This window comes from Daucus carota, chromosome 1 (assembly GCF_001625215.2).
Source record: "Daucus carota subsp. sativus chromosome 1, DH1 v3.0, whole genome shotgun sequence".
Classification (NCBI taxonomy): domain Eukaryota; kingdom Viridiplantae; phylum Streptophyta; class Magnoliopsida; order Apiales; family Apiaceae; genus Daucus; species Daucus carota.
This window is the reverse complement of record NC_030381.2, coordinates 50,676,953-50,693,339: the sequence shown is the minus strand read 5'-3', so window position 1 is coordinate 50,693,339 and position 16,387 is coordinate 50,676,953. Positions and strand designations below refer to the sequence as shown.

At 33.4% G+C, this 16,387-nt stretch overlaps 2 protein-coding genes across 2 annotated transcripts; one reads left to right on the top strand and one right to left on the bottom strand.

Annotated features, from left to right (window-relative positions):
- Positions 1 to 160: 160 nt before the first annotated feature.
- On the bottom strand, positions 161 to 8,479 carry LOC108203500 (phospholipase A I). Its single transcript, XM_017372469.2, has 18 exons — positions 7,643 to 8,479; positions 6,953 to 7,100; positions 6,441 to 6,519; positions 6,198 to 6,351; positions 5,901 to 6,110; positions 5,575 to 5,820; positions 5,321 to 5,483; positions 4,980 to 5,240; positions 4,783 to 4,904; positions 4,383 to 4,544; positions 4,032 to 4,224; positions 3,784 to 3,920; positions 3,000 to 3,138; positions 2,489 to 2,671; positions 1,892 to 2,375; positions 1,595 to 1,811; positions 1,398 to 1,487; positions 161 to 934 (listed from the first exon to the last, which is right to left on the bottom strand). The coding sequence occupies exons 1-18, from the start codon at positions 8,210 to 8,212 to the stop codon at positions 488 to 490; spliced, it is 4,005 nt and encodes a 1,334-aa protein (XP_017227958.1). The 5' UTR covers positions 8,213 to 8,479; the 3' UTR covers positions 161 to 487.
- A 4,084-nt stretch (positions 8,480 to 12,563) lies between these two features.
- LOC108195265 (nuclear transport factor 2B) lies at positions 12,564 to 13,653 on the top strand. The gene is made up of 2 exons (XM_017362225.2): positions 12,564 to 13,268; positions 13,378 to 13,653. Exons 1-2 carry the CDS (start codon positions 12,966 to 12,968, stop codon positions 13,450 to 13,452), a joined length of 378 nt encoding a protein of 125 aa, XP_017217714.1. The 5' UTR covers positions 12,564 to 12,965; the 3' UTR covers positions 13,453 to 13,653.
- Positions 13,654 to 16,387: the final 2,734 nt, after the last annotated feature.

Sequence of the window (16,387 nt, the reverse complement as noted above, 5' to 3'; positions counted from 1 at the left end):
TTAGTCAAATCTGAGTGTAATAAATAAATCTTAACGATTTCTTAATAACTCGGGGACTTTTGGAACACTCCTTTTAAGGAAGCAATATCGCTCACATTTCTCAATTCTCAACCTAATTTCATTCTGCTAATATTCATTGATGTCTAAGGAGTGTAACAAGTCAAACGGAAAGCTTCGTATTTGTCATCAATCTATTATGTAAGAAATTTACACAATCTCCTTTCCTCTGCCCACAAACTGAACATAAATAGCACCATAAAGAAGACACAAGCTCAGCTCCACCAGAGTATACAACTTATTGTGCATATACTTATAATTTTATTCACTAGACAGCAACTCAAAATTGGATTCTTGTTATTACATTGATACATTCCGTACACAATACCTATATCCTCTTTTCTATTCCTGTTTTGTGATTCTTCATTTTCACTTCTTTCTCTGTTGTAATATGGTAAAATGATTTCTATTGTACATGTCTATTAACAAATTATTGTATAGTTGGGAGATGGCATAGAAAGCGTAGGCTTCTATGTGAGGCAAGAGCATTTTGTAGAGCAACATCAATTCTTGCGCCTGCCTTGAGTAATGATTCATACAACTGACAGACAAATTGAGACATTTCATCCTCATCATCCTCCCAGGAAAACTTTCCATGCTCCCCACACCTGTCAGGTTCACTATCTTCCCAGTCACTTGCTGGACTGGCAGGCTCTGTCTCATCATCTTCTACTTCATCCTCACCAATCTCAAACCTTCCATTCTCCAAAGCACCAAATTCGATTGATCCATGAAACGATGTTATCTGCATCTCGTGTGGTTCCGTTGCTGGGCATATTACAGCTTTTGCACCAGAGTCTAAGAATGCCTTGATTAAAGCCTGTGTTGGTCCATAGGTACCTGTGCATATGATAACCCTGTCTCTCCAAGCACCTACCTGAGAGGCCATTAGAAAAGTGTATCAGACAGAGTTGATTAGAGGAACAAATAAACTGAAAGTTCCAGCTTAAGTTGTACAACCAAAGTTATGATTAGAATATTGTGGAGGACAAACCTAGCATATATACAGTACAAATACTTGAAGTAAATATGACCACATGAATATTATAAAACCACTTACTAGAAGACTAGAAGTATAACAAGTAATTTTATCTGAAAAACAATACATGGCAATTTTAAGTTGAACCATATTTCTCCTTACAGATGTTTATTTTCCTTGACAAATCATCTAGCTGCTATTTCATCACAAGATTTTGGAAAGTAAGCAACTGAAAATAAAGCTTATAAATAACAAGGGTATACAATCCGGATTCCATTTACCATCATGAACAGTTCCATGACGTGAAGTCGACAAGATCACGATAATACACAAATGTAAATATACCATAAGTTCAACATACCATCCAACGAACATCATCATGGGTCAAGTGCATAGATGGAACTGTTCTACGAAACATGTATGCCCCAATTTCTTGACCATCTTCCATAACCTTCAATTATCAACATAGAAAATATTAATTTTCACCTATCATTGCATCTTAACAATACAAGACAATCAGAAAACTTAAGGGGGAATAGGGAATCGGGACAAACATACCTGTGTTTGGCGGCCTATATATCGGTGGACTACGCAGCCAACTTGAAAGTATGGTCTACATGCAACAAGATCTGAAATACTAGAAATATCGGTGATAGCAGATGCATGCTTCCTCTGTCGACCCCGTAGTATAGTCAGCATGCTATATTTAACACTTTGCAGGAACTTATCCGCAAGTTCTCCAGGTTCAGCAACCACGAATACGTCATTTTGCCAACTACAGCAAAACACAAATCAGTTTATACTAAATCAAATGTGAATACGACACAAAGTGGAACACAAAAGGTTAATTATAACCTTAATATTGAGCCAGATGTATCATTCTGAAGAGCTAAATGTACAATACCAACTTGTGGCAGATTCTGCAGTTTCTCATGCAGTGATTTTACGAGTACAGAGAGCTGCCTGTGTCCCAGAGGGGAGTCGGGTGGTGAAGCATATGATTTTGCTGACTGGTGGCCATCCAGACTTAAAGGTGGTACCATATCAATTTTTCCATTTCTGAGAGCACCAATATCAGGACTATACAAAAGTGGGCTAGATGGAAAACTCCCGGTGAACAAAGGTGACGTAAATGGAGTCTGAAAGTTTTTTCTCGATATGTCCTTGTACGTTCCAGATGCTAACTCACTACCAAGAGTTAGCCGTATACCATTACGAGCACAATATGTCTCAAGTGACCGAGCATGATGATTAACTCTTCCAGAATCAGGACTGTGATAAGCTTCTACAAGTAGAACATTGCGCCTCCAGCCTAAAGAGGGACTATTCTCATGTGAAACTGTAAAATGGAAGACACCAAGGGTTTTACAAAATATTATTTAAGGCCATGGCAAATTTAAGGAAATATTTAGCAGCAGGTGTTGTTTCACGATAACTATTCAGCATCCGTACCAGAACTAGGAACCTTTCCTTTAAGATATTGTGAAGTGTCATCTTGCTGATTCTGGAGCAGTCTTTCGCAAAGATTCTTGAATGCAGGGGAGTTATTCTGAATATATTCTTCTGTTGCAGCCTCCAGCTTCAACCAAACTGTTGGGTCAGTCTCATCCAGTTCCATATCACAGCGTTCATCAACTGCGGATATATTGCAGGTAGTGAATTGAACTATAGTTATTCAATCTAGGCATGCAAGATGAAACCATTTACTATCCGGACTCTAACCTACAAACACAAAAAATGCACAGCCTTCCAGAATTGCATAGCCATTTACACCAATATAGGAGGCGAAAAAGCAAAGAAAACATAAAAAGCCTTTCTGAGGTGCTTGCTCTGTGAACGAATTTTTTTGCAATATATTGAAGGTAAACAACTTTGCAAGAACTAAAGTACTGTTTTGTTGCATAATTAACACATCACTAAACATCAAATATTAACGTTTTTACTAATTAAAATTCTTATTAACCTGGATTGAACCGAAAATATTGTATCTCTGGAAGCATCGGAAGCAAAGTGCTCAAAGCTTCCTCCACCCTTTCAACTGAGCATGCACTTTCAATTAACACTTGCCCGGTATCCAAATAGCGCCAGCCTCCTTTGCGCACCTAAACAGAAAATCAAATATAACACATATGAGTCAAGATTATCATTACAAGTATAACGAAATCAGCTATAAATCATCTCGTATCCATGATGAACAATTGATCATTAATAGAGGAAATGGAACAGAGAAAAGCTTTATAGAAATAGAATACTATAAATAGATAAAATCATCTAGCAACCATGATCTAATTTTAAAATAAATAGATATTAATTTATAAGCGCGCGCACACACACTCACATACATAGAAATATAATACTTATAAATAGATAAAATCATCTAGCAACCACGATCTAATTTTAGAATACATAGATATTAATTTATAAACACACATGCACGCACACACATAGAGAGGGGGGGAGTAGAAATGATCTCATGACCCCTAATAATGAAAATTAGCGAAAACATAAAACAGAAAGTGAGACTGCCAAGACCATTAAGGATTTCAGTTCACCATCACAATATGGAAAAGAAATGGTAAGTGTGATTTCATCACAAGCTCCCTACTAGTTTTCCATATTTGAAGCTACCTATAAATGGTTGATTTTTCTTAGATTTGACCAATATTTAATTGTGCTGTCATTGTCCTGAAAAAGTTGAATACATGATGAACACCTTTTAACTGAAGTGAGGGGAAGGCTGCAATCACCTTTGTTGAAACAGAACCACAACCGATTGAAACCAAACAATCAACCTTTGCATCAGGCCATAGAAGTTGTGCCTCCCGTAATGCAAAGATAGTAGGATTATTAGCCACAATAGCACCATCTTGCCAGCGATAACCGTCTGCTTGAGATCATAACACTAAAATTATTACACCACCATTTAAAAAATCACATGTGAAATGGCCGGGCCAAATGATTCAGTAAGCAAGCACTTATTTTTAGGATGCAATACCATCGGAGTAATCATCCAGATAATATGGAGCAGCAGATGATGCTCTTATGGATTGCCACACTTGATGCTTGCAACTTCCTATGCACGCATTGCGCTTGTATCCAGATTTAGCACCAATGGTTGGTGATCCAGACCCACCGACTGGTTGACTTTCAGATATAGCAAGAGGTGTTTCTACTGTGCCCACAGGGTACTACACTTGCAAAATATTAAAAAAAAGAAAAAAGAGAACATATCTAAGAAACAAAACCATACAAATTGAGAGCACTAAATCATTAGAGACTAACTGGTTATTATGAACATAAAGAAGAATCAGAACAATTACAACAAAGAACCATCTGGTTTAAGAACCTGATAATTACGGAAAATGAAAGGCTGGGCTGGCACCATGCTGACTAGAGATGATACTACAAAAACCTTAGGAGTGCCTTTAACAGCTGATTCTATTATGAGATCACCATCCTCGTCAGCACACATCTCCTTCAATAACCTCTCAAACTGATCTGCACTGTGCTGTAAAAAGCCAGACACATTTAGAAAGTATGGACAAAATAATCTTATAACTCATGGAACACATTTAAAAAGGAAATTTTAAGTGCATACATTGAAACATCCAGTATTCTCAAAACATAAGATAATGGATAACCAAATATCTAGACAAGTAGTTTTTCAGAAAATAATGATCCTTTAAATAATGGCATATTGGACAAACTTTCACGAAAGTGATAAAAAGGTAGATAGCATGGCATACTTTAGATCCATGCACAACAACCCTAAAACTCTGTGACGAGCTTTTATAGAGCTGGTCTAGCTTTTCTCTCCAGGTTGCTGCTTCATTGTCCTTTGGCACAGGTTCAGCAAAAACAAGCTTTCCTAATGGGAGTGGAGCCAAAGTGTCAAGTCACAGAGGAAAGACAAAGCATTAAGAAGCCTCAAGTAAAATCTTACCAAGCTTTTTGTATATATCTTCACATTTATCCAAACTCATTAGTTTAATTCCAAGAGCAACAGCAAGCATACCACCAGTTGATGTGCCACATATAAGGTCAAACAATTCGTGCATCTGCTTTCCAGTACCCTTTTCTATCTCTCTAAGTATCTGCACAGTCGCTAAACCTTTCATTCCACCTCCATCCATGGATAGTATGCGCAACCCTTGCTTCGCTACTGGTCTGCCTTTAATGGCACGCCTTAAACTCTCATTTTCCCCTAGAATAAATTGACAAAAATATTAAAATGAAAAACATTTTAAATGTTACTATTACTATATTATTGTTAAAGAAACCAACCAAGGATCGCCAAAGCACGAGCTGCAGCTTTACTCACACGTGGCACAGATGAACTTGTTAGTCGCAAAAGAAGTTCTCTCAAACTTTCGGAAGTGGCAAGAGTAGAGCGATTTTCTAAACAGAAAGCTAAATTCCCAACTGCTAATAATGCCAGCCTTTGTACCTAAACACATAGGGCCTTCAATCTTGAATAAACATGAAATAGAGAAAAAGTATTAAACATACATTCACCCCTTCAAAGGAAGAAAGCTCGCCTCTTGATTTTTATGGGCACATAACAGTTTCAATGATTTCAACGAGTCCTTGGTCAACATCTTTTGAGACACACTATCAGAGGCAAAAGCTAACTGGACAACAATTTGCAGTACAGAGATTAGATCTTCAGAACCAGCAGACCTTAGTACTCTTTCAATGGGTTTCATGATGTCAGATTTCATCAACTGCATTGCCACTGTAATATCCGAGGCAAGAGATGAAAGAGCTGAACATGCTTGTTCAATCTGCGACAATGTAAAATAGTTACAGTAAACCAAACTAAGATAAACAGCAAAAGAAATGCTAACACTAAAAACTTACATACCACATGTTGATTGTCACTACTTATCATACTGATAAGCTGCCGCACTGCATTCTCATCTTTACTAACAACTACCCGGTTTCCCTCATCTTGCATTATTTTCGCCAGGGCAGATGCTAGTAAAGGGTGGTGACAAGAAGAAAATCGAAATATAAGAGAGAAGAAGGCACTAAGTTTATGTCGAGATGCAACAAAGTATGAGCTATTCTCCGTCTGCATCAACAAACAATAAAGTAGTGATTACTCAGAAAAAGATCAAGCCCTCTAATAAGTTAAAAATATTATAAAAAAGTTTAATACCTCTATTTGCACAGTAACGGCCCTTAGATTGTCATCTGCTACAATTCTAATATTTGCAAGAGATAGGTGATGTAGTTTATGCAATGGTAAGATTTCAGGGAGAAATTCAAGTGGGTTGCCAAATAGCCTTAGGATACGCAACTCAGCCATAACCCTATTATTGAGCATAGTTATACATTAAAGACTCATATAAACCGAATTCGTGGTAAGAAACTAAATCACACATATCAAAGATAAATTTACCTAAAATCAAGAAGAGGCCTGACCAGTTTGTTGTGTTCCAATGACAACTCCACCAGTGCAACACATTTTCTCAACTCAACTGTTCATGAAAGAAAAAGCAACAGAAGAAAAGTGAGTTTCCTGTGCAGTCTAGTCTTGCAGTAGAGCAATCTATGTGCTTGTTTGGTTGACATCTAGATACTTAGGAAGTAGTATTTGATGAAATTGTTTGGTTGACATTGGTTGGGGAAGTGTAAATTCCTTGGAACTTTTAAATACCCACAAATCATGGAAAGCTACTCACCTAGACCCCCCTTGGTAACTTACACTTCCTGTAAGAAGTTAAAACCTATTTATCAACCAAACACAAATTTTAACTTCCCATTTATTATAATTTCCATGGTGATTTCAAATTACATAGGAATTATTTTCCTATTGGTAACCAAACAAGCACTATGTTTGTTCACTAGAGACTTCCCTAATATACTTTATTCAGCAAAACTTCAGAATATTAAATCCAAGTTCAAACTCACCAGGCACTGAAGCCAACATGTTGTAGTCAACAGTAAGGACCTTCAAGTCTTTCAGCTCCCCCAGATACGGTGGCAAAACAGATAGCTTATTATTATCAAGGTATAGCTTCTCAAGATGTGGCAATCGAGTTATTTCTACTGGAAGAGCCTGTATCAGGGTGGTACGTTGAGATCAATATTATAATAGCACCGAATACGTTAAACATTATTTACATGACACATGTAAAGAAAATGAAATTAGTAGTATCTGACATTATTAAACTTGTGCTTATATTAAATTCCATGTAAACTCTATTGAGAATGCAAACAGGTCTAAATCCGTTATTTGAAATAAAATTCTACTATCCAAACATACCATCTTGACGATTAAGCCCAACTACAAATCTCAATCAATTTAAAATACAAACAATGAACCCTAGTGAAGAAAAGTTCAATCATTACCACCAGATTCAAGCATAGAAATGCATACACACACACACACTCATTTCACTTGAAATGATAGAAACACTGTGAACACAATAACATCAAAAACAAACCCATGATTCTAAATCCTCACTGCCAAACCTCAACTAAGGGAATGCATACATTCACATGTACATACTCATTTCACTTGCAAAAAAACAAGCACCATGAATACAAAAGTAGCAAAATCTAAACAGCAAAAACAATTCACACTTCTCAAATCCTTACCGCCAAACCACATCCACATAGACTAACAAGCGTAACGTTCTTCCAATGGTCCGCGCATCCACCCCCACCATCCCCCGCCCCTACCGGACTCCCCGGCCCCCCACTATTCGAAAAATTACTCCTCAACAACCTAATCAAAACCCCCATCCCATCACTCGCATGACTCCACCCTCCCACCCTCCCCATCGTGACCGCCCTCAACGGCTCCCTCCTCTTGACAACCTTCATATCCACCCCCACATTCCCCTCCTCCACCCTAAACTCCAGCTCCACACTATCCTGCGGAGCCGGCAACGCCACCATCACCTGCGATTGCAACCGCAACGCCACCTGATCCTCATCATCCCCCGCATTCCATTCCAAATCAATCCGAAACCCTAGATCAAACGGATTCCCCGATTGCTGCTGCAATTGAAACGCTAATTGATCAGGACTCGACGAAATCGACGAATCCGACGAAGATCTTGACGACGACGAAGGACTATAATCCTCTAATGTATCTTCAGTCCCGTAGTATAGTGACAAATGGAACGTCTCTGTGGCTCTTTTCCACCCTAATCCCCAAGACATTGTCTCAATTAGGGCTTATATATGTATGTATAGGTGTATCTATAGGTTTAATATACAATTTTTTACATTTAATTAGGGTTTAAGGGAGAGAGATCTCCTGGGAGATTTAATCAAAAATGTATGTATTGTATATATGTACAGATCAAGTGATTGAATTTGAATACTTGTTATTCCTGGTGTTTGGGGTTTACTATTTTTTTTATTATGACGTAGTTGATACGGAGAAGCCGAGAAGATGACTAGTACGACGCCGTTTTCTTATTCGGATGTTTCTCGATTGGTAGCTAGCTCTATACTAGTCAATTCTCAATTTTATTACACCAATTTTACAGATAATAAGACTGATTTTCGTCATTAATAATTTCTTAATAATAATCGATAATCTAAAATTTCTTGATTTATTTAAAAATCTTCTATTAAGTTTTTATTATTTAAAAAATATTTTATAAATTTATTAATTTCATTCTGATTTTAAAAATTCTTTATTCAACAAAAAAAATCGATAAATTCTAAATTGATAGGTTAGAGACTATTTCTGACCCTATTTTTACAATAATAATAATAATAATATTGATTAAGTAGGTAGACTGTATTTAGTATTGTTGTGCAAGCAACAAAATTTAGCATATAAAAAATTTATTATTAGGTATTTATATCAAAAAAAAATTACATGGTTTTGATATGTTTTCCGCATTCTTAAATATTCATTTGATATATTTTTTGTATTCTTAAATTTTCATTTGAAATATTTTTCGTATTCTTAAGCTTTGATTTTAATATGATAATGAATTTCTTGCATGTCTATGTTTTGATATTTATAACACAATATCATATCATCAAATGTTGACTAAAATTATACTCGGTAAGCAGAATGTCAAGTTAGAAATTTTTGTAAAATATATACATATGTATATATATATATATATATATATATATATATTTATAAATATATACACGATATATGTATCTAGTATATTTTTTTATAGAATATAATTACAAAGTTTGATTATTAAACTGAAAACGAATTTATGCAATTTTTTTTATTCCAAAAATCATCTAAAATTATGCAATATCTCAACATGATTCTATAACATAATAATAATCATCCAGAATTATTCCGTTGTAGAATGAGTTTCAAAAATATACTATTTCATCAAATTTTAAATGTTAAATTACTTTAAAAAAATATGTTATGGTATATTAGAATCACGTTTTATATGTATTTTATAATGAAATTTATAATAAAATTGATGATTTACAATGGTATACTATCTAACTCTATATAAGGAGTACCTCCGTGCAATGTTGGCTTATATATACATATTATTTTTTTTTTGTTTTTTTGTCGTCAGGGTCTACATTCTCGTAAATGAGTTGTATCATCGATCCAATAAGCCGCAACAGAAATTTCTTTCATCCATCAAAGTTTATCATCTAACCCAAAGATACGCAAGATATCTCCGGACGTTTAGATAATAAGACTTTAAAGTCTGAATAAGAAAACCCATAAATCTCTTTCCATGATTCTGAAAATCAAAATAAGCAAAGATAAACATAAGAATGATAATTTAGATAAAAAAGTATATATTATGTAAGAAATTTAAATCCGATAATGACATATACGTCTTTACAAAAAAAATATAATATATTATTTGACAATAAGAATAATAGAACTTATAAAGAATATTAGACAATTATGTAAAATTATAATGTCTAACCAAAGCGAGAACTTTGATTAGACACACAAATACTAAAATATTCATAATTCAGTATTGATCTTTTCTTGTTAGAACAAATAACATTAAAAAAGGATTCTATATTTTTTGTTAGTAAAATAAACAAAAGAATTAATCATACTCTTTATAAAAAAATATATGATATAAAAATATGATACAAATATTTAACCTCTGAATTGTAAAATACTGACATTAATACTTAGATATATTAAAATAAATATTCCATAAGAAATAGATATAAGCTCACTAATTATATCTATGGAAATTTTTTATATGTATATGTATATACAAAAGTTAAGTTAGAGCCAACAAGCATTAATTACAATTTAATACTATAAATAATTGATTATTTTTATTAAAGAATTTTTATATTAAAAATAAAATACTGACATTAATACTTAGATATATTAAAATAAATATTCCATAAGAAATAGATATAAGCTCACTAATTATATTTATGGAAATTTTTTATATGTATATGTATATACAAAAGTTAAGTTAGAGCCAACAAGCGTTAATTACAATTTAATACTATAAATAATTGATTATTTTTATTAAAGAATTTTTATATTAAAAATACTCTTATATGCCAAAAGCAAATGAACACTGTGGCTGAATAGTTTGCTCCGGTATCACTAAAAATTAAAACCGATTCTTTCCTGTTTAGTAAATTTTAAGACTAGTAAATCATCACTTTCTTTGAAAACAAAATAGATCTGTCACTTGTGACAAAAAAACAACAAAGCAATCAAACATATGTGCTCACTATACATGCATTTGTGATCGACTGATCGTATTGTGCATGAAATTTGTAACTCATCCATTGCGGATGAAACATGAATATTATTAACATATACTATTATTAATGAGTAAATTGTAAGGGGTGATTGTTTTGTTTTCAACAAATTTTTAAAAAGTAGTCAAAAAAATTAAAATCATAAACTAATGACGAGAGTTAACTTTTGTGTTTAAAAAAAATGGTTCGTGCTAATTTGCAACCTCAGAATCAGTTATTAGTCATCTTAAAAGCTAAAAATAAAACCTAACATCTTTTGTAAAAAAATTAGCAAAATATTAATAAACAGTATTCCCTCTGTCCTATTTAATTCAATAAGTTTTTTTTCAACTGCTCGACAAGCATTTCAATATTCTTATAAAATATACTCCTGTTACTTATTTTTAAGATTTTTTTAAAAAATAATATAACATCCAAATTTTAATTCAGGAAAAAAATCTTAGAAATAAATTACACAACTATACTTTACGAGAGCATTAAAATATGTGCCGCGTACTCTTTCCCGAATGTATACTATCCAGGGACGGAGGGAGTATTATTTTAAGGGTATTTCTAGGCGTGTCCATGGACACACACTAACAACTATTTTTTTGTTGAAGTGGTGATTTTTATTGGTCATGATTTTTGTGAATGCAAGAGGCCATGATTATTAATGAGATTTTAGCGGGCACAAATCCTCTATCCACTGGTTGTTAGCGTAGGCCAATAATTACACATACTAGAAAATCCGTTATTTAAAAACATAAAAATTAAAACCAGTCACTAATTTGTGGGTTTGAAAATTTGGTCACTTTTATATCCGGTGTAAAATACGGCCCCTACTTTCAAATTTACTCGCCAATCATACTGGAAATAGACGTGTAGTGCTTGTAATGCCTTTGTTGCTAGAGGTGCGTCAAAACAATCTTGAATTGGTAGATCATCTTCTCTTCAATGTCATTTGTAAAGGAAGTCAGGTCTGGTTGTAGCGTAGTAACTGATATTTGGTATTGAAATCTGTGTTCCCAGGTTTATAAATTTTGCCAAACATGAGTTGAGATCAACGAGCCAGAGAGGGGCAGATCATAGCGTAAGTTACAACACTGAAGTTTGTTACTAATTTTTAATCATAATGGGATGAATCACCACATTAGAGACATTTGGAAGCACCTTCATATCTAGGTATCGACTCTATAAATTATAGTCCACCTTTGATAGTAGCATAATGAACCGAGAATCAGTCCATAACAAGTTACAGATTTGGTTAACTACAATCTCATGATGGTATTATTCTTCACCATGGGGCTAATCAACTCTATTTATCTATCAGGTCTAGATATGTTGTTTAGCACAGGTGGATCTAGGATTAGAATCTTAGAGGGACACCAGACAGATTTTTGGAAAACGCACAATATCTTCAAAATTTCTGGGGACACTTCTACGATTTTGTAAATTTAGATAGGTGAAAAAATGTCAAATCGTGCGTCGTACTAAATCCTCCTGCTATTCTGGGATGTAACAGGGGACTGCCTTTGTTTCTTTGCATATTTTTGGTGCGTCTCTTTGGACTCTGTTGGCTATTGCAGTGTTTTTTCCCACTTTCCAGAGTCCAGGGGATTAAAATTTTATCAGTTGAGCTTATAATGTTTAAACCAATCATGTACTAATCTCTTTTGTTTAATTTTTTTTTTATCATGATATGATATTAACGTAAATTTGTAAGTGGGGGTGAGATGGTTCGGAGTTTGAGTTTGGACCAACAATAGAAACAAGGAGACAGGAATCAACTCAGATATTATAAACCTTAATTATCTTTTAAGTACTTGTGCACCAGGTCCTTCTATCAAAAAGCTTTCGTAAATGCCTTCCTTCAATTGTAATTGGTCAGCCAGAACTTCTGCTTTTCCCTGGATCAAAATATTTAGGTGATAAGTTGTGTATTCGTCAACCTTTTTGTGTTGTCTTGGAAAGAATTGTTCTTAATGACCGAAAGAAGGCGTTCCAGATGTGATTTAATCCATTCAGCATCTCTGCGTTGTAATGCAGCAAGGCCTGATTCCATAATACATATTCCCCTCATCTTTTTGCCTTTTCTCACACCTTACTCCACCACTTTAGCTTATAAATACGCTCCCTTTTACAACAATTCCCACTTCTCCTTCTGCCGTGCTAGATCAGGAAGGAATACAACTTTCACACAAGTAATATATATAGTGAGAGAGGACTAGAGCGATTAGAAGAGATGGAGGAGCAAGTTGAATTAGTAGGGAAGGCATTTGTTGATCATTACTACCATCTATTCGACAACGATAGGCCCTCACTATCTTCCCTGTACCAACCTAGTTCCATACTGAGCTTTGAAGGTCAGAGATTAGAGGGGAATGAGGAGATATGTAACAAGCTTAATCAGTTGCCATTAGGCCAATGCCAGCATGCCATTAGCACCATCGATACTCAACCGTCTTCTTTTCCGGGAGGTATCATGGTCTTTGTTAGTGGCAGCCTCCAGTTGCCAGGACAAGACTATCCTCTACGATTTAGTCAGGTATCTTTATAAATATGCAGCTTCTTTTTTTAACTTTAAGTGTTCTTACAATGTGCTAAAACAAGATTGATTCCTTTGGTATGAACAATTTTTATGGTTTTTATTGCAGATGTTTCATTTGATTCCGACCGTAGAGGGGAGCTTTTACATTCAAAATGACATATTCCGCCTTAATTATGGATGAACTGGTGTTATCACTCCGCAGAATGGCTTCATCAAATGTCATATCCTGTGGAATTGGTGATATTCTATTTTTAAATTCTTGCAAAAAAAAACAAAATAAATTGCGACTCCCTCTTTCATTGCTTTTGATATCAATTATCACCTGTCCAGTGCGGTTACGTCAATAATCAATATAAACAAATTCAATACTTCTGTTGCTAAATTACTGTTTAATCCATGTGTGATGGTATACATGTACATGAGTACTGAGTAGCATTAATGTGAGCATTTACTCACCCCGTTCTGATTCGCGTAGACCGTTTTCATTTTGTTTATTTGAAAGACATTTGTTCTCGTACCATTGTTATATTAAAAACATATTCTTATTATGTGTATTTTTTTTATTCATTTTTATTTTTATTGATAATTTGTAAAAGTAAATTAAGTTCCATTCCTTACGTTTGGTTATATGAAATTTTAATTTTTAGTCTAATAAAAAATGTACTATTTTTAATTACTTTTTATGAATTGACATTAGCTTCATTTTAGGTATATTACATAGGTAAATAGTTTAAAATAGCTATAAATTTTTGATTAAAACTTCAATTTTGTATTTGTGAGGGTGAAAGCCCTAACTAACAACTTTTCATGTACTGGTGCCCAAAATAACTATATGTTCAGAACGTGCCCAAAATACCTATTCAAACACGCACACAAGGAATGCGTGTACCAACATGGACTTGGATTAAACACACATGGACTTGGAATACATACACAATGACTGTGCACGCATACTTCAGATGCGCAAGTGCACACACGCATGTGGCTCATGCGCGTGTTGTACCGCAGGTTACTACACACACCACTTGCAACTTGCAAGCGCACACGTGAGATGCGTACATGATGCCTCATTTTAAGATTTTCTTATGTCATCATCTTTAAACTTTTGGAAGGAAAATAGGTGAAGCAAAGTGCTCTGTATGCACTGTAAGACTCACTCCCGAGAAGCCTTGAGAGAAAGAGAGTGAGTAGATGACTGAATTTATATAACACAGGATAGTTTCGCATGTTTATGAATTCTCATACACGCATTTCAAGTATGCGTGCTTGAATGGGTAAAAAAGACAGTAATCCCGCTAATTGATATTTCGGGCATTTCAGTTATCAAATTACGAGATTTTGGGCATTTTCTCTATTTGTGACAAGTCATTTCCCAAAATTAATATTAGATTAAAATGTTAAATATACCTCCATTTCACAATATATAATTTTTATAGTTTTATATGAAAAAGATTAAAATTTTCATTAATTTACATGATATTATAATAAATTCCAAGTCCTGTTTTTTAAAAAGGTAATTTGTCTTCTGAAATTTGTACATTAAGGACTGCGCTAATAACAACAAATATTTGCAAAAAATATTTTAATAAAATATTTGCAAAAAATATTTTAATAAAATATATATTATTAAAAGTACCAAACAAATTCTGTCAAAAAAATACCAAACAAATATTCCTTCATCTCAAATTAGATGAACTCGTTGACTTTAGGCACGTGCCTTAAAGTCCATTGACCGCATAGCTACATTACTTATTTTTTAAAATTTTATTGTTGCAAATAAAAATTTAAATATGAAATTTTCGTTTATAAACTAAAAATTAAAAAAATAAATTTGGGAACTAGACGGTCAATGCATCTTAAGTTATAGTTATGTGCCCAAAGTCAACTAGCTCATCTAATTTGGGATGAAGTATTCAGTACTATACATCATAATCTATACATTATTTTTTAAAAAATGACTTATCACAAATACAAAAATACATTTTTAATTAAAAATTATAGATATTTTAAACGATTCATCTAATCTAATATTATGAATATAGACAATGTAAGTCCTTAAATTTATTTTCATATTCATCTTTCATACTCTTTGTATATTTTATATTATATTTTGAATTATTTCACTTATGAGATTTGATTATATAAATAAAAAAAATTGTTTCTTGGTAAATACATGTAACTAATGATGATTCATAAAAAGATAATTAACATAATGCCTTTATTATTAGACCAAAAATTAACACCTCGTATAACCAAAAGTAAAGAATGAAACTTCATTTACTCTTACAAAATTATCAATAAAAATAAAAATGAATAAATTAAAAAGTTCAATACGCATCATGTGAATATTTTTTTTTTAGGTACAGCGAGAACGAATGGTTCCAACTTCCAATGAATACAGGTCTCCGTGCACATGAATGAAAATGATGTGAGCAATTAATGCTGACATCCATGCATGTCTCCGTGCACATGAATGAAAATGATGTGAGCAATTAATGCTGACATCCATGCATACCATCATACTGTACAAGGATTAAGTAGTAATTTGGACGAACTGCATTAAGCAATTTTGAATTGCATTTAGCAATTATGTCTTTAAAAAGTAAAATGAAGTCGGTACTTAGTAATATGATTACCGAAATTTGCTAGGGTTGGATTTGGAAGGCAAGATGTATATATATTTTAAGAGCAAATTTCAACTAAAACTTTTAGCTAAAACATGGATTGACATATGAAAAATAAATAATCTCTCAAAATCTCACCCTCCAATCATATATTCCCCTTGTTCATAATTTTTACCAAATCCTTATAATGATTATATTTGTCGAACAGTTACAGATTTGCAGTGAATGTCACGTCATCGATCATTGATTATCATATTAAAACAATACATTTAATTTATAATATCTTAAAATAATAATATATTATTTTTAAGATATACTTAATCAATAAAGTTAGTACCATCAAACAAATAGAGGTTAAACAAATTTTATATAATATCTTGCATTTCCAATTTAGTCCAACAATTATCGACAACCCGATGCTATAACTCGGTTATCAAATAAGTTGGTTGGGTGTTCTTCGTATATCTAATATTGAAAAATACAGCATACGGA